This window comes from Cyprinus carpio, chromosome B16 (assembly GCF_018340385.1).
Source record: "Cyprinus carpio isolate SPL01 chromosome B16, ASM1834038v1, whole genome shotgun sequence".
NCBI lineage: Eukaryota > Metazoa > Chordata > Actinopteri > Cypriniformes > Cyprinidae > Cyprinus > Cyprinus carpio.
The window spans coordinates 11294761-11316770 of NC_056612.1; the positions used below are offsets into that span (position 1 = coordinate 11294761).

Consider the following 22010-nt stretch of genomic DNA (forward strand, 5'->3'; position numbering starts at 1 on the left):
ATTGTATTATAGTCCGGGTATTATTGTATATAAAACTGTATTATTTACATATTTTACCGTTAGTTTATCATGTTCAAGTCTGACAAGTTGAGTAATCGATGTGTTCGGTGTTCTTCTACCAAGCTCTGAACAGACTGCATAATCGATAACAGATTCTTTGATCCGGCTACCCATGCTTTATTTTCACCATGGAGAAGCCTGTGGGTTCTTTACAAGAGCAAGCTTTAAAAAGAAAAGAAAGATTAAAAGCTCTCCGAGACCGGCAACTTCAAGTGAGTGTGATAATAATTGTTATTTCTTTAAGACGTAGGGGAAACGCGCGCTCACGGGCTAACATGCTTTAGTTAGCGAGTTAGCATAACAGTAAAGCATTGCATTTTATTATTATTATTATAATTATTGTCAGTTTTATCAGCATTTTAGCATCAGTTGACGTCAAGAAGATGCATTCTAATAATTCTAGCTTCTGACTTTTACACATTTTGTCTTTAATGAACGTATTATTATCCAAAGAAGGAAGTTTAGCTTTAAAAAATATATGTTACGCCTCAATTGATGTTGTATTTTGTATATGAATGATATTTAAACAAATACTGTTCTTTACTAATTTGTATTACACTAATGTGTAACAAGTAGAATGCTTTCCTATTTAAGTTAGTTCAGTGACTCCTTTTTTGTTTGTTTCATTAAATGTTGACATTAGAGCTTTGGCTCTTTCTTTGTGTATCAGAACTTTCCTGTGCTTCATTGTATCTCAACCTTATTCGAGTTTTGGAACATTATTTTGGGTTTTGTCTCTTTGCTTATATTAACTAAATTATTTATTTATTTATTTATTTACTAAAGGGACATGCATCTGAGGATGGAGAGCCTGAGAGAAAAAGAGCTCTGGAGGACTCTGAGACAGAGGACAGACACAGGTAAAAGATATAAAATCTAGTGTCATTTATACATTAAGATACTAAACTAAATTCTCAGTTCTATCATTCCGAACCAAATAGGTTTGTGTTGGATAGACTGCCTGTTCTAAATGGGCAATAAATAACAAAACTGTACTCTGTTTACATGATCTTAAAAAGGGCTGTGAGTTAAAGGTCTCTCTCGCTCTCAGTTCTATTTCAGGCTCAAGGCCTCAAGCTCTTTGCTTTTTTTCCATTGTTTACATTCAGATCCACAGAACCCTTGTGCTTCCCTCCCTGAGCTCAAGAGGTGTTTGGCATTGACAGTTTGCAAAGGTTCCTAAACAGTCATCACCCAATATCTGGACTGCATCTCCCTTAGTACCTGTTAAAGTAATAGTCCACATAAAAGTGTGTCATTTACTTGAGCTCACATCCCTTCAAACCTGCATAGTTTTGATGTTCCTTAGAAGAAAATGATTTTGGAACAACATGAGGCTGGGTAAATAACAGAATTAACCTATTTAACACTTAATAGATCTATAATTTTGTGGCTATGAGGCATTAGCTTTGGTTTTTGAGGTGAAGGTGGTATTGAATGTTGTCAGGCAGAGAATGTTTCAAGGTGTGTCTCCGTAAACATGCATTATTAAAATGGTTACACAGTTTGGAAACAATGAGAGGTGATTCACCACCCAGCACACTTGTTGTTTTAACACTTCCTTTGCTGCTATAACTGACAGATAATCTACTTGTCTTTAGTAAAACAAAGCAATTATTTCTATTATAATATATAAAAAAAAAACTTGTATAAACTAGTCACAGAGGGGATTTAATCGTCTGTTTTTAGGATACATAAAATTCAGAATTAATCAAAATTACATTTAAAAGTATTACTTTCATTCAAAAGTGTCAGTAAAGAAAATTATTATTCATCAAATCCTGAAAAAATGTATTACAGTTTCCACAAAAATAGCAGCACAGCAAAACTGACAATTTTCAACGTTGATAATGATAATGTTTCTCGTCAGCAAACCAGCATATTAGAATGATTTCTGAAGGATCATGTGACACTGAAGACTGGAGTAATGATGCTGGAAATTCAGCTTTGCCATAATAGGAATAAATTATATTTTAAAATATACTGAAATAGAAAGCAGTTGTTTTGAATTGTAATAATATTTCACAATATTACTTCTACTGTATTTTTGATCAAATAAATGCAGCCTTAGTGAACATAAAGGACTTCTTTTGAACGGTAGTGTACTTTATTGTGCATAAGTGTTTTCTGCTTCTTGAGTTCCATACTCATTAAGTGGAAACATCCACTTTAGTTGGGCAACAGCTTGGTCTTTTTGTTTAAGCTGTCAAAATTCTGAAGTGAGGTGAGGCAGATAATGAATATCTGCTCAGCTTTTGAATGCAGCTCAGCCTTTTACCTGTGCCAGATAGTATTTAGTCACATCTTAAGCGGTAGGACAAATGTCAAACGTCCAACTTGCTTTGGAATTTTCCCAAGCAAAGCAACCCATCCTACCACATCATATTTGTTATTTCTGTTCTCTCTAAATTAGTTTTGTCAGCAGTCAGGATTTACTGTACCACTGCTGCTTATTTTAGGTTTAAGGAAGCCTGATGATGTTCCCCTCGGTTGTTTTGCAAGCTCTGAGAAACTAGAGACCTTCCACCAAACTGTCAAGGCCTTCAATTCAGCGCCGTCGCTATGAACACGAGAGCTTTTCCCCTTGAGCATTAATCCGTCTTTCTGTATGTAATTAAATTAGAAAACAGGATACTGTTCGAGCCAATTCGCTCAGTGCCTTGGCCACAAATTATTCAAGCCTCCAGGATGTTCGAAATGCTCACTTAGAGTTTGACAAACAGCTGTTGACATTTCTAAAAGTGTTGGATTGTTTGGCCGATCTACTGTAGATGAGGAAAGCCAGTGGTCCTGTTTTGTTTCAGCAGGTGGTCAGGAAGTCTTTTCAGGAAAGCTGAGGGCAGGGAGGAGTTCCCAGCTCTTTGTTTCAGTCTGTTGTTTTGAGTGTTTTCCCCAAACCCTTCAATGCTCTTGTTTGGGGTCATAATATTTAGTGCAGCTTTGCAAGGCCTTGATAGGGTTTGGCTGTGAAATTTAGTTTTATTAAGGTAGTGGTCACAATACTTTTTGATGACATGTTTTTCCATTTTCAAGCTTTAGCTTGATAACCATACACCCAAGAGCATTGAAAAGGAATAGTGACACAGCTGACATTAACAATCTCTTTTGGTCCCAGCCCATCTAATTACATGGTTTGGCTGTACTTGCACTCATATAGATCAAGCGGTGATGAATGTGGGCTTGTTATAGTCGGGTCAGTGACACATAAGAGTGTCCATGATAAGGAAAAGAAATAATCTTCTAGAAGACTAGTTTAAAAGGACGTGTACTTTTTCTTTTCATGTTGGTTTCTTATGGTTTATAACTTTTTATACAATTTTAAAGAAAAGTTGAATGCGTATACACTTACAATAAGATAAAATAATGCTTAATATTTAAGTTCTACACTTCTAGTTATTGGCTTGAAAAATGTCAGGTGGTGTAACCATAAAGTAAAACATTATTACATGTTTTCCTGATCTTAATAATAGTTTCAAAACATTTCAAAATATTTTTCAAGGAAAAGATCATTTTGATTTAATCTTCAGTTTTTGGAGAGTCGCACCACATGACATTTTAGAAGTTGCACTAACCTTGCTTTGTCAAGAAAAAGTCACACAAGTCGCACAATTGACTTATTGTCCTTGATATTATTTTATTAATGCTGGTTGCACCACATGACTGTGGTTTTGAAAACTTTTGTATCATTTAAAAGAAAAGTTTAATGCTTGTGCACTTAAAATAAGATAAAATAATGCTTAATATTTAAGTTCTACACTTATAGTTTATTGGCTTCAAAAATGTCAGGTGGTGTAACCATAAAGTAAAACATTATTACATGTTTTCCTGATCTTAATAATTGTTTCAAAACATTTCAAAATATTTTTCAAGGAAAAGATCATTTTGATTTAATCTTTAGTTTTTGGATAGTCGCACCACATTACATTTTAGAAGTTGCACTAACCTTGCTTTGATAAGAAAAAGTCACACAAGTCGCACAATTGACTTATTGTCCTTGATATCATTTTATTAATGTTGGTCACACCGCATGACTTTGGTTTTGAAATTTTATACCATTTTAAAGAAAAGCTTCTGCAAATGTCATGTGGTATAGCTGTCTGGATATAAAGTAATTACATTTACCTTAATTACATGTGAGTGAGTACATCAGTTTTTATCTAAATATACATTATTTATTCATAAAGTGGTAATGAATGTAGGCCTTCTGTAGCCCCTTTTTTTGAGGACAAATTGGGTACACATCTCTGGAGACAAACCAGTGAGCAATTCGATGAAAAGGAATTCTCAGTCTCCTATATGAACCTTCACATGCATCTTCTGTTGATCAAGCTGTGAAGAACCCTCTATGCTTCCCTGGAGATCTAGCAGCCAATTTTGTTGTAACTTCCAAAGATGTTAACAGACCTAACGGTTCTGCCCCTCTCAGCTGTGATACTGCAGTCCCTAGACACAGTCAGGTGCTACATGCTAATAAGCCAGTGCTACAAAGATGAAGGGATGCTTTGTACACATGGTGAGCAAATGTACTCTGGATGCTGTCACAGGCCGGATTCGCTTATCCAACAGCACCAGCTGCTGACGGTCCAAACCAAATGTTTATCTGCACTGCCACCTGCTGGTTACTGGGGTTTCCTGTGATTGCTTGTGCGATCGCCTTTGCAATATCTTTTTGAATAGGATATAATGGGGCAGTGACAAAACACTTGTTTATAACTGAGTGAATTACATAATTCTGGAATTATGTTTGCAGAGAGCTGAAGCTGAGAAATTACACGCCAGAGGACGAGGAGCTGAAGGAGCGACAGGTGCCCAAAGCAAAACCTGCATCAGGTGAGAACACTTCTGGCTTATCTGCAAGACATATTACTGGCTCTACCTTTAAATTATATTTTCAGATGTTTATACCAGCAAAATAAACAGACCGTTCAGTGATAGTGATGCTGGGTGATAATGTTAGAGCAGGTGATCAGGTGTTGGGTTACAGGTTGTCTGACTGGTCTTGTTTCATATTACTGTAGTGGAGGACAAGGTCAAGGACCAGCTGGAAGCTGCAAACCCAGAGCCTGTGATTGAGGAAGTGGTGAGTGGATTTGTCCCTTGATACAAAGTCTCAGTTTTCAAACATGATGCCATATGGAGAGCACCAGTGTTTCCTGAATATATACACTTCCTGTCAAAATTTTGTTTTTGTGAGAAGTTTTTTTGAAAGAAGTCACCAGTGCCATATTTATTAGATTAAAAAAATACAGTAATATTGCAAAAATACATTACAATGTAAAATACCTTTTTTTCATGTTTAATGTATTTTCAAATTTAATTTATTTCTGTGATGCAACGATACACTTTCAGTAGCCATTACTCCAGTCTTCAGTGTCACATGATCCTTCAGAAATTATTTTGATATTTGCATTTGGTGCTCAATTATTAAAAACAGTTCTTATGATCAAGGTTGGAAATCGTAATTCTGGATTCTTTGATTACTGACAAGTTAAAAAAACAGCATTTATTTAAAATATAAATCCTTTGTAACATTATAAATGTATTTGCTTTCACTTCTGATTAGTTCATTGCTAAATAAAAGTATTTACAAAAAATTAAAATTTTGAAGTAGGAGCTGCAAACATATAATTTGAGTCTTGTTTTGAACAATTCATTAAAATAACAGCCCAAAAGAGTTAATCAAATTACACTATATAGGGGAAGTTGTGGCCTAGTGGTTAGAGAGTTTGACTCCTAACCCTAAGGTTGTGGGTTCGAGTGGCTGGCAATACAACGACTGAGGTGCCCTTGAGCAAGGCACTGAACCCCCAACTGCTCCCCGGGCGCCGCAGCATAAATGGCTGCCCACTGCTTGGGTGTGTGTTCACGGTGTGTGTGCTCACTGCTGTGTGTGTGCACTTTGGATGCGTTAAATGCAGAGCATGAATTCTGTGTATGGGTCACCATATGACTGTATGTCACATCACTATATGTGTGCTCTGTCTTTGTAGACTTATTTACATATCATTATTTCTCATTATGTTTAATTTTCTTTTGTAGTGGAAAAGTGTCATCTCAAACAGTGCAAGAATCACTGGGCAGCCCTTGCCTGAATTTAAACTAATCGTATTCTCTTTTTTTCACTTGTGTTCTCAGGATCTGGCCAATCTTGCCCCCAGAAAGCCAGACTGGTACAAACCTTTAATTTTTACTTCTTAAAACGCAATCATGCATCATATTCATTGAGATCCATTTTAGTTTAAATTTTCATTCATTCAATGCTTGTGTTGTGTGTTTGTAATAGGGATCTAAAGAGGGACGTTGCCAAGAAGCTTGAGAAATTAGAGAGGCGAACACAGAAAGCCATTGCTGAACTTATACGTGAGTATGACATGACTGCACCAAGGATGATATCTATAATGATAACTGTAATGACTAAATTTAAATAATTGTTCAAATTGCAAATCTACTAAATAACAATGCAAATTATTTTTTTCCAGCTGATGATGGATGATTAAAAACATTATTGAAAGAGTTTGAGCATTTAAAGTGACAGATGACAACAAGAAGAATGTTAGAACGTCCCTTTGGTGTGGACACTAATATAATATACAGTGTATAACTAAAGCATTAATCCATCTCTGCATCACTTCTTTTATCAGTAATATATTGAAACTATAGTTGTAGAGCCTTTTTGCACTGAGCTCCGCCAGGGCTTGATGTAAGGCTAATTGCTGAGAAGGTTCAAAAGCTCTGGAGATCTCTTAATGACATCATATATGGACTTCCTGTCTCTGTACGCTCCTCTGGCACAAACTAGACCTAACATTACTATTTTTGTCTCTTAAACTCACAATTTAAAGGAAAATTCTGTAATTACTTAAAAACAAGTATTTTATGGATCACCAAATCAGACATAAGCACACAAGAGTTTTTGGTGAAACACATATTTGATATTCATAGCTTGTTTATGTCTTTGGGCATTTGTGTCATTCCACAGGAGAACGGCTCAAGGGAAGTGAGGAAGAGCTGGCTGGAGCGGTAGGAGCAGTTGGCGTAGAAGAGGGAGACTCGGATTGAATCTGTTGAGAATGATAGTCACTCACAACTGGTTTTCTAGAAGTTTCCTGCCCAAATCCTCATTACATAGCAGTGTGTGTTTAAAATGGATTTTTTATGCTGAGCTCAGCATGAGTTAACACATCCAGATCAGGTGATTAGAAGTGTGAGTGTTTGTGAGAGAGAGATTGAAATACAGAAAGGAAGAACGAGCGGAATACAGGTATTTTTGTGTTTTCATATGGAGTACACAAAGACGACTTTCTCATTTTTATTATTTTGTTGTTTTGTATAAGTAAACAGTTCTTTCTTTTCTAAATGGACTCTGTCTTTTTCCTTTCTGGGTCTTACGATAAAAACGTTTTCCAATGCCAGTACACTTCTTTTAAAACAGAACCTGAATGCTGATAAAGAAGGGCTAAATTCATATTTCCATGTTGTATTTTTCTCCTTTCTCATTAATATGAGAGTTCTTAAATCAGATACGTTACAGAGAAGAATACAATATCATAACTGAGGAGAATAGTACAGATACAACTGCATTACAATATTCTGGCTTCAAGATATTTAGATTAAGTTTGAATAAATTAGTGTGTGTACATGAACCAGTCTCTTCAGGTACTTAATAAAATCAAGTATATTTTTGCTTAAAGAAGAGTTAATTAAATCAGTGTCAGATATTTTTTTTTCTAGAATTATTCTTCCATGATTTGAAAGAAACAAATTTATAGACCTACTGTATGTTTTTGTTTAAAAGACAAGTTGTATGGACAGCACAAGTCTTTGACAATAAAGTGCATTCCTCACCTCCCTCTGTAACATGGCTAAAACTAAAAGACCAATAATGACATTTCACATTAAACGTAAAATTATCCTAAACATCCTAGAAAGATAATAATAATAATATATCATTTAACTATATTGATATGTTGGTATGTTTATTATGAATTAATAATGAAAATACATATATTAATGTTTGAGTAACATTTTGTTCTGTGTGGTCACTCAATTGGGCCAAAACCAAAAAATGAGATGCTCCCCACTAAGAGGTGCTATTGCACACAATATGCTTTGAAGTATAGCTACATTCGTTCTCATCTTAAGCAGATGGTTTCTTATCCAAATCCTGGCTTTATTTCCTCCTTCAGTGGCAGAGTGGTGTTATCAAATAACTCGAGAATCAGTCAGTTCATGAATCACTGTTTTAAGGGCCTCACTTATAAAATGTTGTGCAGAAACCATCCTAAAATTTATCTTATGATCATCTCTCAAATATACGTATGTGTGATTCATAGAATGAATGTATGCCTCTCTTTCAGTTATGAAATCTATGAATCACAAATAATCTTGAACTTGCGCGCAACTGAATGGTTTCAGCTCTCTGCCTTGTAAACGACTCCTAATTAATGTCATTAACATAAAATCACCAGTCATCATCCAAATCCTTTAATTCAGAACAGCGAGCTGTAAGAACAGCTTACATTTCCAAAAACCTGCAGTACTCTGACAAGAAAAAGTGTGTACATCTGCTCCGACCCTGACGTGATGCTAAGCACTTTTCCTCATCAAAGGCAGTTTTTACAAATATAAGCGTTGGCATGGATTTAAACGCACATACACTTTAAGATCAAATCTTTGCATACTCACACTTTATAAACGAGGCCCTAGTGGTTGAAAATGAGACCTTACGGTTATTAGCTTGGATCTTAAAATGCTAAGCCACCACCTCTGTCAGAGAAATAAAATCAGCAAATGCTGATCTCGTGCAATTTGGCTGAACTCACATCCTCTGAACCTAATAAAAGACAGATTGGCTGGTTCAACACACATAACAATCATAGAAGTCCACACCAATCATACACAAAAAAAGACATTTGGCCATTATTTCCTAGACTATATATTATACCAAACAATTTAAAGGTTTTTGAGTAAATATCAGTAGAAACTCCAAGCATTACACACTTAAGATACTGTGGCCTCTTGTGTAGTGACTCCACAAAGTTTTTTTTTTTTTTTTTATGCAAGTTTCACTGAAATATCCTCACCAGTCTTCCTTGTGGAGAACTTTCTGTGATATTTTGAGCTTATGGTGATGGAGAGAGCTTGTCTAGATATTGGTGGTGTTGGTGAGACTTTGACATGCAGATCAGCTGGTGGAGAAAAGCCATTGTTAGGTAGATGGAAGAAACTGGAACTTATGTGGCATTAGAGATGGTTCCAGAACTGTAGCCCTTGAGTAGGATCTGAAAAGTGCAAGGCTCGAGTTGATGCCATTTCTGGTGTTTACTTGTGAGGGTTGATGATGCCATTTCTGGTGTTTACTTGTGAGGGTTGATGGTATGCATTAATTTTTGCTTTCGTTATGTCCCCCCGTCTCAATTTTTCTTGCAGCAGGGCCTAGCTCCACCTTACACACTCGCTGGGCAAATTTTAGCGAGCACAGGGTCTCTCCAACATTGCTCTCAAGAGAAGAAACCTAAAGAAAACAAATTATTTTTACATGAGCTTTGTTGTTTATTGGCTTTATTTAAAAATTGACATTACAGTGTAGGAAGCGCTTTAACGCTGTGATCCAACTAACTCTTTTTAAACCCCACTTTTAACCCTGGGCAATTTTACACATTTGTCGTTTAGAAAAGGGCATAGCACAGCTAAGCTAACAGGGTTAGCTAGTGAGTCTTGGTAAATCATTGTACCTGTACAACCATGGCGGTTTTGTTGCCTTTTCCCAGTGAGTCCTGCAGCAGGTAGGTGAGTCGTGAGTTCCTGAAGGGTATGTGAGTCTGGTGGGCCTTCAAGGCCTGGATCACATCTCCTAGAGCCAGCAGTGAGCGGTTGATATTCTGGGCTTCCTTCAGTCTCTCCCCCTCAGCCCCAGACTTCCACACCCTTTCAGAGCCAGCCAAATCCACGAGATTCAGCTTGCCTGTAAAGGAGAGGTCACAGATTATGGTCATTCAAGCATAGTGATGGCTTTTAGAGGGGGAACTCGTGACTTTGAAAATTCTCACACAACTCAAATCTAAATTGTTCCATAATCGTTGGGACTGACCTGTGGTTTTGGCTCCACTGGCGAGGTCTGTGCCCAGCACAGTCACAGTGAGCAAGGCATGAGATCGAGAGCTATGCTGGTTCATCTGAGTTCCAAATGTAATCCTGTTCTTTCGAGCTATGGCCAAAATCTGCAAAATGTAACAACAGATCGTTGGAGAGAGTGGTCTTTGTAAAGTCAGCATTATCTTGACATATGAACTCACTTTCTTGATATGCTGGAAGCTTTTGACTTCCATGACCCTGAGTCCTGGCACATGAAGCTGACCAGTCCCATCAGGGTTGATCTTGATGTCAAGTTTCTCTCCATCCTTAGTGAGTAGATCTCTGACGTTAACAGTAAAAAAAAAAATGTTAATGATTTAATTGTAATACAGGGTTAGTGCACCCAAAAATTAAACTAGACATTTCTGTTCCTCCATTGAAAGTCCATTAAACCAAAAGTTTGACACATCAAAAAGTACATAAAGAGATTTTTTTCATTGGTTTTTCCAATGAGGTTTTTTCTTGCATGTCAAGCAAGTACAGTTGAGCTTTCACTTACCATATTTGATGTGTTCTATGTATGTGCTTACATTTAAGTGGCAACCACCATAGATTTTGGCATGATAAAGTGGTAAAGTGCAATACCTCAGGACCTCGTTGTAAATTTCCACCGAGCTGACACTGACGGTGTATGTCCACATGTCTTTCCTTTCCTCAATCTCATTGAACAGGTGTTTCAGGGCTCGTTGGTTGATGCCAGGGTTCTCAACAGTTCCCTGAGCAGACACGGATGGTTAATGAGACCTGACAGTCTTATTGAATAGTTAATGGAAACAGATCATCTGGGTCAAAAGTATGAAATTGGAACCGTGTGTTATGACTGGTATATCGTTACAGATCCCTATACGTTACCTCCATAGTATAGGTCTTGCCAGATCCTGTCTGGCCATAAGCAAAGATGCAAACGTGATATCCATCTATACAGGATGTGATGAGTGGCTCAATTTCCTGGAACACCTGAGAGATAAAGACCAAGAATAGTCAAAAATACATATCAAAAAGAGTTCTTTTAGATAGCTATAGCTTTAGATAGTATAGAATTTTAATATTGGCCATGAAAATGACCAATTTAGTGATAGTGAGGTTGAATATGACTTTTACCATGCTTACCTCTTCTTGAGTGGCCTGAGGATGGAAGACTTTATCCAGCTCAAAGTTTTTAGCCTTTCCTTTGCTTAAAACTGTGAGTGCAGATTCATTATTGGGGTCTGTTGTCACAACTACTGCTTGGCCTTCTTCATGTTGATCTTCCTTCAGTACTGGCTTAACACGGCACAGCACACGGATATTACCTGGTGAAAAAAACAAGTTGTTTTTGATTTTGCATTTTAGACAAAAATATGGTGAAAGAATGGTGAATACTGCCTACCTTTAAGCTCAACCAGCTGCTCGTGGTACTTCCTGCGGAGAGCTACCTCCTTTCTATATTTTTCCAAAAGGTCTTTGTTGGCCTCTGACATCTCATTTATAGCTGCCATAATCTGTTGAAATATTTAAAAAATATTCATAAAAGAAAAGCAACACATAAAATGTGACTATATCAACTCTTAGATCTTAAAAGTTCTACATTTAGTACATAAGTTCATGCAGCTTGCAGTACCTGTTTCTTGGCTTCTTTGATAGCTGTTCCATAGAAGTCTGAAAAGTTGCGGACCTGGCTGCGAAGGCTGGCATAATCGGTCTTCATGGTGCGTAATGTGGGAGGCAGAGCACTAAGACGCTTCTGGAGGGCTGGAAGTTACACACATAAACATAAACTAAGCTGAATGCATTGCTGCATTTAAGATGCACGTTTAACAATGTCAACAACAGGGGCGCTCATGAGCACACGCTGAAGACTGTAAGATGATTTAAAGTGCACCATTCCTGAAATCACCAAAAGCATTTTAGAGGAATAATTCACCCACAAAATTTGCTAAAAAGTGGTCTTATCCACTGGCCATCCGAGATAGAGATGATTTTGTTTCCAAATCAGAACAGATTTGGATAAATTGAGCATTACATCACCTGCTCCCTAATGCAGTGAATGGGTGCCGTCAAAATGAAAGTTCAAACAGCTGATAAAAACATCACAATAATCCACAAATTATCAACATGACTCAGTTAATTTCATCAGTTCATCAGTTAATTTCTTGTGAAGTTAAAAACTTTTATATATATACCTGTATATATATATATAAATTTCAGATGCTAAAGCATTTTAGCGCTAAACTGTCGCTTCTGGTGAAATTATTAATCTATAATTCATAATAGCACACACCTTCACTGCAGAGCATCCATTAGTGAGCAAATGATGAATGTTCGGATGCAGAAAAAACAAACTCATCTAAATCTTGGATTGCCTTAGACTGAGTACACTTTCAACATATTGTTATTTTTGTATTGTCTGTTCCTTTAAGAAACAGGCATGAACAATAAGATTTGTACTATATATACAGTAAACTCACTTGTGAACTGATCCTGCAGGCTCTGGAGATGCTCCTGAGAGCAGTTAGCTGCCGCTTTTACAGCCGCTTCTTTCTTTTCTTCAAGATGTCCGATCTCCTTCAGCAGCTCCTCCCTTAATGTCCCAATCTCCCTCTCATATGCAGCAATCTGTTGAGCCAATACTTTTTTAGAAGAGCTGAGGTTTTCTACAGTTTTGTGACATACACTGTAGAATTCATGAGTTTTGTATTTGAGAAACCATCAACAGAGGTTGTTGAGTTCTTTAGCTGCAGTTATACTATGTACAATCATAAACACAAATGGATAAAGCTGAAAACCTTGTGTTGCAAATTGCAGCTGACTTCATCTGAATGCCGGATGTTCTCCTCCAACTGTTGGCATCGTTCTTTCTGATTGCTTAGCTTCTCAGAAAGATGTTCATTCTGTTGTCTAGCTTTGGATAGCTGGCGTAGAGTTGAAGGTGACTCTACCTCCACAGTTTGAGTAACATACTATGGGAATAAAAGTTCATTTTTATCAAGTTTGTTGGTCGTTTTTTTTTTTTAGGTTTTTAAGTTCATATTATTGCATTTTTTCTTACTTTAACCACAGGCTCCTTGTTGCGTTCTTTGTCCAATTCGAGCCGCAGCTCTCTCATGCTCTCCTCTCGTCTCCTGAGCTCTTCTGCTTTTCTCCAGTCGCTTTGCTCCCTCTGGTGCTCCAGATGTGACAGCTGCTCTGCCTGCTGCTGCAGCGAACTCTCCAGCTGCAGAACGCGACTGCGCAGGTTCTCGTTTTCCTACAGGGTCAGGCAGTACACTAATTATTTCATACAATTTCCTCATTTATGTGTGCAGAGGTTTAGAAGGTTGAAAATTCAGTTTATTCTAAATGAGGGAGTGTGTGCACCTTGTAATTTGTATAAAACATGTCCTATGTCCATATATGGGCTTGCAGTACAACCTCACATCACAGGCTGCATTTTGTATTTGATTTAAAACAGAAAAAAAAGAAGTGTACTTTTGTAGAGCCACTTTGTTATTCCATTCATTACACTGTAAAAAAGCAACTACATATTTTCTAGTTTACAGGACCTTTTTTTGTCACAAAGAAATTACTTGAAACTACATAAAAGCCATATTAAGATATAATTCAACAGAATAATAAAAGAATTCCCCTAAATGTAGTCCTAACTAGTCAATTTCAAAATGTTCATTTCAATATTGCAAAAATGTTAAGGATTTGTGAGTTCCCAGCATGCATTGCAGCATGAATAATTTAAGAGGTTACTATTATAGGATTATTGTTTTGCTGTTTGCTGACTTTTTTTAACTGTTGTTTTGTCATTATTGCTGCTGTTTTTTCTATTTGTTGATTGTCGCATATATGCAGATAGATAGATAGATAGAGGGATCTACATTATACCCAATGCATTTAAAGCCAGTTTTACCTTGATGAGCACAGAGCTGGACTGGGATGGGATGACTGACAGCTGCTGCAGAAGACCCTGTGTCACTGTGAGGCTGTGTTTCAAACTCTCGTTCTCTGCTGAAAAAAAAAACACTCTTTTCTCAGACTCTTACACCCCCTTGAAAAAAAAAAAAAAAAAAAAAAAAGGAAAAAAAATGCACCAAAACAGTTGCAGCTGGCCTGGAAAAAGTATCTGATGACACAACCCAGATAAACTGTTGGTGATGAATGGTTTTGAGACTGTCTGGCCTGGTTTTTAATGTGCTCAGTTTCAAATGCAGAGCACTGGAACAGACTCTTCCAAAAGCTTACCGATGCAACTCTGAGTTTGGACAGCTCCTCTTCTCTTTCTTCAATACAGCTCTTCAGCTCCTCTATCTACAGGGAGAAAATCAATGCTGTCAGCTTAGGAAAAATGGGTGAAGGGGGTGAAACTGAATTAACAGATAAATGGATAAGATGTAGCCAACAGAGTTTAATACTTGATTTTGGAAACCCAATTTACTTTAACAATCATTGATGTGGTAGACAGAGAGGAATATGTAGAGACCTGCTATGAAAAACACTGATTGTCAATGGATGGCTGATTGCATGAATAAATTTGGTGGGTTGAATGAGCGGATGAATGAATAGAATCGGTGACTCAATGAATAGAGGGGAAGTATAATGCTGAGCACCTGCTGTTGGAAAGCCTGTATGTTAGTATGGCGATCTTGTTCTCTCTGCTCAAGCTGGGAATGAAGCAATCGCAGCTCTCCTCTCAGCTGACTCTTCTCTACTTGCAGCCCGCAAAGAGACTGAACCAACTTATGCAGCCCAACTGGAGACGCTGCAGGAAGCATGCAGTCACCTACACACACACACACACACACACACACACACACACACACACACACACACACACACACACGTCATAGATGTTCAGAGTGGACTTTCAAGAGTACACAAAAAATTGAAAACCATTTTTACTCAGAAATTGCTAGTAAATTGACAAGGTGACAAAGATTCAGCAAATAACACACTGAATTAAACATAACATTTTGAAGTAGACTAAAATCGTATTTTCCTGTAAAATGTACTCCAATAATCTTTGCTTTATTTAAAACTTCAAAAAATAATTTTTTATAAAGTAAATCATTCATCTGACTTCAAAATCAGTCCAAAAGAATGCTAAAAATTGAAATAAATTAAAATGAGTGATTATTTGTTTCATTTAAAAATAAATAAAAGAGGTATGAAATTACAGTATTACCATATCCTGCCCTTAAATGTATACATTTGTCCTCATTTGTAAATCACATTGGATAAAAACATCTGATAAATGACTAAATTTAAATGTAAAATATTAGTGCATAAATATTGTGTTACTCAATAATCAATGAGATATCAATAAACCAATTGACAGAATTAAAGGTTAAAAAAAAATCACAATGACAAAAATAGATAAAATAAATGAACAAGTATAGTTACAATCTAAATAATTTTGAAATTAAATAATAATTAGATATTTAATTAAATGGTATTTGATATTAAATAAAACATAAATAAGAAAATCAAAACCTCAAAAGAAAGTAATCACAACTTTTAATTGAATTCATACTGACTTTGAATCAATCAAGTGATTCAATCATTAAAACGGTAATAAAAAAAGAAAAAGATAAATTAAAAATGCAATTATTAAGCACTTCATAATTGCATAGATAAATATTTTGTCTTTAACACTTATAAAGTAAATATATTTTTTTCTAGTTATTCTAACGTTTTCTTTTTTTTATCTTTTTATTTACATGAATAATGTCTGCTTAAATGATATATTGATTTCCCAAACAGACCTCCACACCCAAAAGGGCTTAAAGACAAGATCAAATATCCACATTTTATTTTTTATAAATGTGTTTTATGTAGATCACCCAAGTTCTTTTTTTATAAAAATATCACAAAGACTTTTGTTTTTTTCTTGCATTAAATGGAGAACATCTGAAAGCATTTTGAGATCTGACATTTGTAAACTCTTGAGAAAAACTGCCCCGTAACATCATGTTTCATGAGTTGTGCAAGCTGTTCTCGGGTTTGCCAAGATATCAAATCAAAGCCCAAGAATATAATCTAAATTCAAAATTTGACTCCTTTGCAAATCACATTAATTTTTACTTCATTTCAAAATTTGTTCCAGTTGTTATTTTTTATAAGAAAGGTTAGAACTCCATTAAGCAAAACTCCATTAAGCAATGACTCGAGACAACCTCAATAACCCCAGTTTTGAACTCAAAGTCCCGTGCAACGTGCCTGGTGGCCTAACTGCTCTGCAACATATTATTTAAATTCCTGCTGTTAATTATTGATATGCCAAGTCAGAGATTCTGTCTCTTTCTGAGCTGTATACTAATTACCGAGGCAGGCGGTGTCAGATCTGTCTCTCGGGGGGAGTGAGTGGATTGGTGGGAAGGATGAATGGAGACTCGCTCACGGGGACACCACTGCAAACGTGATGTGGAACAAACGTGATGGAGGAACAGACTTAGACAAAAAGCTCATTAAGTATTAATCAACTTTCTCTTTGATTCTGACTGATTTCTGTTGTCAAATATTTTTGCGCAATGAACATTAAACCAGCACCAATTTCCTAGCTGTGCTACTGAAGGTTTACTGGTCTCTTTCTTGTTACATAATAATGTATAATCATATTTACACTCTTAAAATGTAAAGCTTTTTTTAAAAAGTCTTTCAAATATCTTTTATTTTTCTTTGTGTGTAGAACATTTGACCTTTTTCCACTATAAAGAACCTTTTGTGAAATGGAGAGGTTCCATGTATGTTAAAGGGATAGGTCACCCCCCCACAAATTTTTTTTTTTTAATTCTGTCATCATTTACGTATTATTTACTCAGGAGTTTCTTCTGTTGAACACAAAAGAAGATATTTTGAAGAATGTTGGTAGACAAAAACTGTTGATGTTAGCCATTGACTTTTTTTTTTTTTCATATTGTGGAAGTCAGTGGCTACCATCAACTGTCTGATTACCAGCATTCTTCAAAATATCTTCTTTGTGCTCAACAGAAGCAAGAAACTCATAAAGGTCTGGAACAACTTTTAGGTGAGAAACTGGTGACAGAATTTTCATTTTTGATTGAACTTTCCCTTTCAATGTTCTTCATGGAACCACTGATTCCAATAAAGAACCTTCATTTTTAAAAGTGTACCTTCATTGTTTAAAGGTGAATTTCCTTTCCACTGTACACCAGGTTTATATATATAATTCCTAGCAGCGATGCACGTGAAGTTCAGCTCTGCTAGTGTTTGTAAGTGCACTTGCATTTGTAAGAGAAGCAGCTCTTACAATGTTTTATTCATCTCTGTGAGCCTCAGAGAAACATGCCAAGTGCTGTAGACATGTGCCAGCTTAGCAGATGGGTATTTTTACTACATGGCTAATAAAAAATATTAAGGTCTCAGGAGCAACAAACACATGCATTTCCATACGACATTTAGCCATCTGATTAACATGAATCATATCTGTATTTCAGGTGGCTAATGGATAAATGTAAATGTCTGCAGAGATGTTGGTATCGTGAAAAAAATTGGCAAGGTGTGTCTGGTTTTTTAGCATAGCCCAGTTAGCCCTGCTGTACGATAACAATACACCTTCTCCTTTGATCGAAATACAGTTTTTACAAACAACATATGAACTCATTTTTCATATATTTCATTATATAATACTAGACACTTAACCAGTGCATGGTTATTATTTTTTTAGAGGGATCTTAAAATCATGAAATGGACTTATATTTTCTCTGTCAGCTTCGTCTCAAGTCACAGCTGATGATAATTGCTAGTGAAGGGTTTGTCATGATGTAATTATGCAGCACTCAAAATTCTGTGGAAAAATGAGTACACAGATTTGACAAATATATTGACAGCCAATCAGAATTACCACCTGACTTTAAAGCATTTAATGCAGCAGACAGCATAACTGCAGCACTAATAAACATTGTTATTGTGTGCTGGTGTGGGTGCTATAGTCATCTTTATAATTATCGTTCTTGGTGTAAATGGATCTTTAGCCACCAATTCACCAAAACATAAAATACTTGTGAATTTCCATGAGTTTGTTGGCTGATTTTGCCAGTATCTTGAACCTCCTTTTAAAACACCTCTGGGCTTAATATAGCTCAGTAAATCCTGATGGCATTATGGATCACGTGCATCCACTGAACTACAAAGACAAGTACATCTGACATTGAATTAATGCAAGAGAAGTGCACTTTAAACCCATGCAATGTTTAATAGTGAGTCTGGCTGATAGGAAACCTGTTGTAACAGCTGACAGAGGAACATCTGGTGATGTCTGAGGACAAACAGACCACCAGAGAGTCCAGATGCCCTCTGTAGCTCTGAGGTCACTGCCAGACGCGGTTTCTAAAACCACCAGTCTGCTATTTTTGGCATTTTTTCTTCATTGTTCTCATTTAATTAAAGTACAATTTTTAGCAGACCACATGATGTGAACGTGTCCTCGTCTTGTTCACGACTGACGTTGAACTATAAGAATCCTGAAAAATACATAAACCCGGTACCACAATTTTTTGGTCTTTGTCAAAGAATATAATAGTGAACTACAAATAGTCTGATACTTTCAGACAGACCAAACAACAGGGCTAGTAACAGATTTGCATCCCCCAATGAATCAATATTGAGGTAATATCAAGCGTCATCTAATATGAAACTCATTGTTATTAACACATTCTGTTATTTCTTTAGGTTCAAAAGGTCTCACCCTCATTTTCAGATGATGGGCTCTGCTGCTGAGCAATCACTTCCTCCAGGCTGTTAATCACACTGTTCTTGTCTTTGAGGCGCTGGCGGTAGGAGGCACGCAGGGCCTTCATTTTCCGCCGGTGCTGGACGCGGTGTCTGCGCAGCTGCAGACGGTACTGATCCGCCTGCTGCTGCAGCTGTTGCAGGTGGGAATATTGCTCCAGAAAACTCAGGAGGTGTGACATCACAGACAGCAATGGAGACTCTGTCACCTGGAAAATACACATTCAGTATTTTACTGAATAATTTAATAAAAACTGCTTTAACTAGATTTCTACACGTTCTTTCAGAAAATGTGACCAGTGCTTAAAAACCACTTGCTAATGTGTTCTGTGAGGTTTTTAGCACGTTGCAATGTGGTTGCCAAGGTGTTATGAGAGGTTGCTAGGGTTTTGGGTGGTTACTTGATGGCAGGGTTATTTAATCAAAACTAAAACCATAAAACAACATCCTTCAATGCAAGTCTTTTCTGTCATTTTATTAAATTTACTTATTTTGAAACAAAACAGCACACCTCTTCAAGCCACAAAATGTGAGGAATTATTCATAATCACAAAAAAAACTTTGCATTTTAAGATGTGTCAAAGATAAATACATACAATTAGTGGCCTTTTGAAATCTTGCAAACTACCACTTCACCAAACCACCACCACCACTATGAAACGTGGTATATGCGAATGTTATTTGTAGGTTTTCACCTTTTCATTTGGTTCTGCTGGAGAATTAGTGGCTCTTCTCTTTTCTGCCTCTTGCTTGAAAGACAGGAAAGCTGTTAATGGTGTTTTGGCAGGTAATCCATGACCTTCATCAAACTCATCATCTTCATCACTGAGGGACGTCCCATCGCTATCACTACTGCTGCCTGCAATTTAAAAGGCAATTGTGGTGGTATACTGAGTGCATAGAGCAGCACTTCATTGTATTTAGAACATCATGTAATGAAACAACATTATAGAAACATCCTTACTCGAATCACTCAGACTTGCACACCCTCTTTTGCCCAACCTGGGGGTGTGGCTACCCTTCCCCTTGCTCTCTGTTTCCATGGAAACATGGCCAGGCTCCTGTCAGTTACATAGGAAGACGAATGTGATTATTGGAAGGTGTTAAAGCCACCACTGAGGACATAGGATACGTGCATTATTGAATTATCACCTCTGTGAAATTGCCTCTAGTTTCTATATTGGCTATAATATTATATTTTATATTGACTGTATAATATTTTAGAAAATCCTTTTATTTTATTGTGTGTTTCGATTTATTTTATAAACATTTTATTATTTTTTACTTAAATAAATATAAAATAATAATAAAAAAAATCAAATCACTCCATTTTTCTTCCAAGAATCGTTTGCACATATTTTATGCAGACAATAGAGAATGCATAATTATATTAGCATGTCTATCGGCGTCTGTCTGCTGTGGCCACACATACCTCTGGGGATTCTGCGCACGCCCCCTCAAGTGCTGCCTCCTCCTCCTTTTTGAAAACGGTGTAGAAGATGTACACCAGCAGAGAATAGAAGGCATACATGTTTCCTGAGGTATGGATGTTACAACGACAGCGGCTGGAAATAAATGCTTTGGCTTCACAGCATCCCTCTGCTCTTCTCACACTGCAATGCAATCAGACAAGTGTTACTGAACCACTGCACCATAAGAAAATCCACCACAGCAAATCCAGTCTGGATGACATTCCCATTGTTGTCGAGCTCCAGAGAATAATGCTATTCCCAGTGTTTTGCAGAGTCTTACTATCTGCTTGAGGTTGATCCTAAACAGCTGCAGTCACTGCATTATCATTCTTTAGCTTTGAAGCTCTACATGATGATTCTGTGCCTGTTCTCCGGGATTTGGATGGCAACACCAGCTCTTGACTCCACACATCTGTCTAACCTGCTATTCCTGGCTTCCTTTTTCCCCTCCTTCTTCTCCTCCTCTCTCAATATCCATCTCTCTCCTCCCCCTTCCTCTCTCTCCTCACCAGTGTTTGAGTACACTCAGCACAGAGGTGCCGTGCACTGCAGTGGTGGGGTGAAACTAATGGAGATTGATGAGAGCGAGTGACAACCATAGAAAAGGATTCTATGGTGATGAATCATGAGAACCAAAAGTATTTGTTTCCTTAGTTTCTAACACAGCAAGATTGTGAATTAGCACAGACTCATAGAGCTTAAAATCTGATGATGATATTTTCGGCCTGTAAACTGAAGACTGTGGTGGTAATAACTAGATTTGTAGTTTTTCCAAAGAAAACGAGAGTGGTGTTTTGCGGTGCAAAACTTGGCAACTAGTTGTGGTAGGTTGTCAGAGTGTTATTACATGGTTGCTAAAGTGTTCTGGGTGGTTTTAGCATGGTATATGATTTCTGCTGTATTCATGATGGTTGCTATGTGCCAAGTGGTTGCTAGGGTGTTCTGTGTGGTTGCTTGGTGTTTGGTAGGGTAACCTAGATGGTTGCTAGGTGTTTGCTTTGTATCAGCAGCCAATGAGCTCGCTGCTCAACATTCCAATACTTAGCCAGTGCTTGCTGTAGCAGGTGCAGCATGCTTCAGAAACCCTCCACCTTCCCCAGCTCCACCTGTATAGCTCTGCTATAGACCCATTGGATTTGAGTATGCTATATGGGGGTTATTTAATTTATGTTATATGTGTAGCAGCAGTATTTCTTACATGCTCACTGCAGCAGCAGCAGCAGCAGCAGTAGCAGCAGCAGTGTAGCAGGTCTATTCCACCAAGACCAAAAACATTAATATTGTCATATACATTACCATGCAAAATCCTCCAAGAGTTGTCATGATAGAAATACATGAATGCAAAATTGGACCACTTATACACCGTTGTTGCAGAATGTTTCTTAGTTCGCTGGTTTAAGCGATCTCCCTGGAACGCAATTTCAATGGAGGGGGAAATGGGGAGAGGGGAAAACTGTGTTTATATTTCTCTCATGACAACTGTCGGAAGATTTTAGCATGGTAATGTATATGACAATGTTAATGTATTTGGTCTTGGCGGAATAGTTTTGCTACACTGTTGTTTTTATAGATTATTGCTGCTGCTGCTGCTACTGCCAATACATATGCCGTGAGTGTGAGTATTTAAGA

At 37.1% G+C, this 22010-nt stretch overlaps 2 protein-coding genes across 2 annotated transcripts; one reads left to right on the top strand and one right to left on the bottom strand.

The window, feature by feature from the left end:
• Nucleotides 1–115: 115 nt before the first annotated feature.
• Nucleotides 116–7417, top strand: LOC109078779 (coiled-coil domain-containing protein 12-like). The gene is made up of 7 exons (XM_019093982.2): nucleotides 116–272; nucleotides 847–920; nucleotides 4811–4890; nucleotides 5079–5140; nucleotides 6196–6230; nucleotides 6344–6420; nucleotides 7040–7417. The coding sequence occupies exons 1-7, from the start codon at nucleotides 189–191 to the stop codon at nucleotides 7117–7119; spliced, it is 492 nt and encodes a 163-aa protein (XP_018949527.1). The 5' UTR covers nucleotides 116–188; the 3' UTR covers nucleotides 7120–7417.
• A 1111-nt stretch (nucleotides 7418–8528) lies between these two features.
• si:ch211-257p13.3 (kinesin-like protein KIFC3) lies at nucleotides 8529–20801 on the bottom strand. Its single transcript, XM_042740721.1, is given in 19 exon segments — nucleotides 8529–9574; nucleotides 9795–10024; nucleotides 10151–10280; nucleotides 10356–10476; nucleotides 10780–10910; nucleotides 11047–11151; nucleotides 11305–11486; nucleotides 11564–11675; nucleotides 11795–11925; nucleotides 12642–12789; nucleotides 12960–13133; nucleotides 13223–13420; nucleotides 14072–14209; nucleotides 14404–14469; nucleotides 14769–14941; nucleotides 18866–19118; nucleotides 19605–19768; nucleotides 19874–19970; nucleotides 20342–20801. Coding segments are annotated over 19 exon segments (2784 nt in total). The 5' UTR covers nucleotides 20441–20801; the 3' UTR covers nucleotides 8529–9442.
• Nucleotides 20802–22010: the final 1209 nt, after the last annotated feature.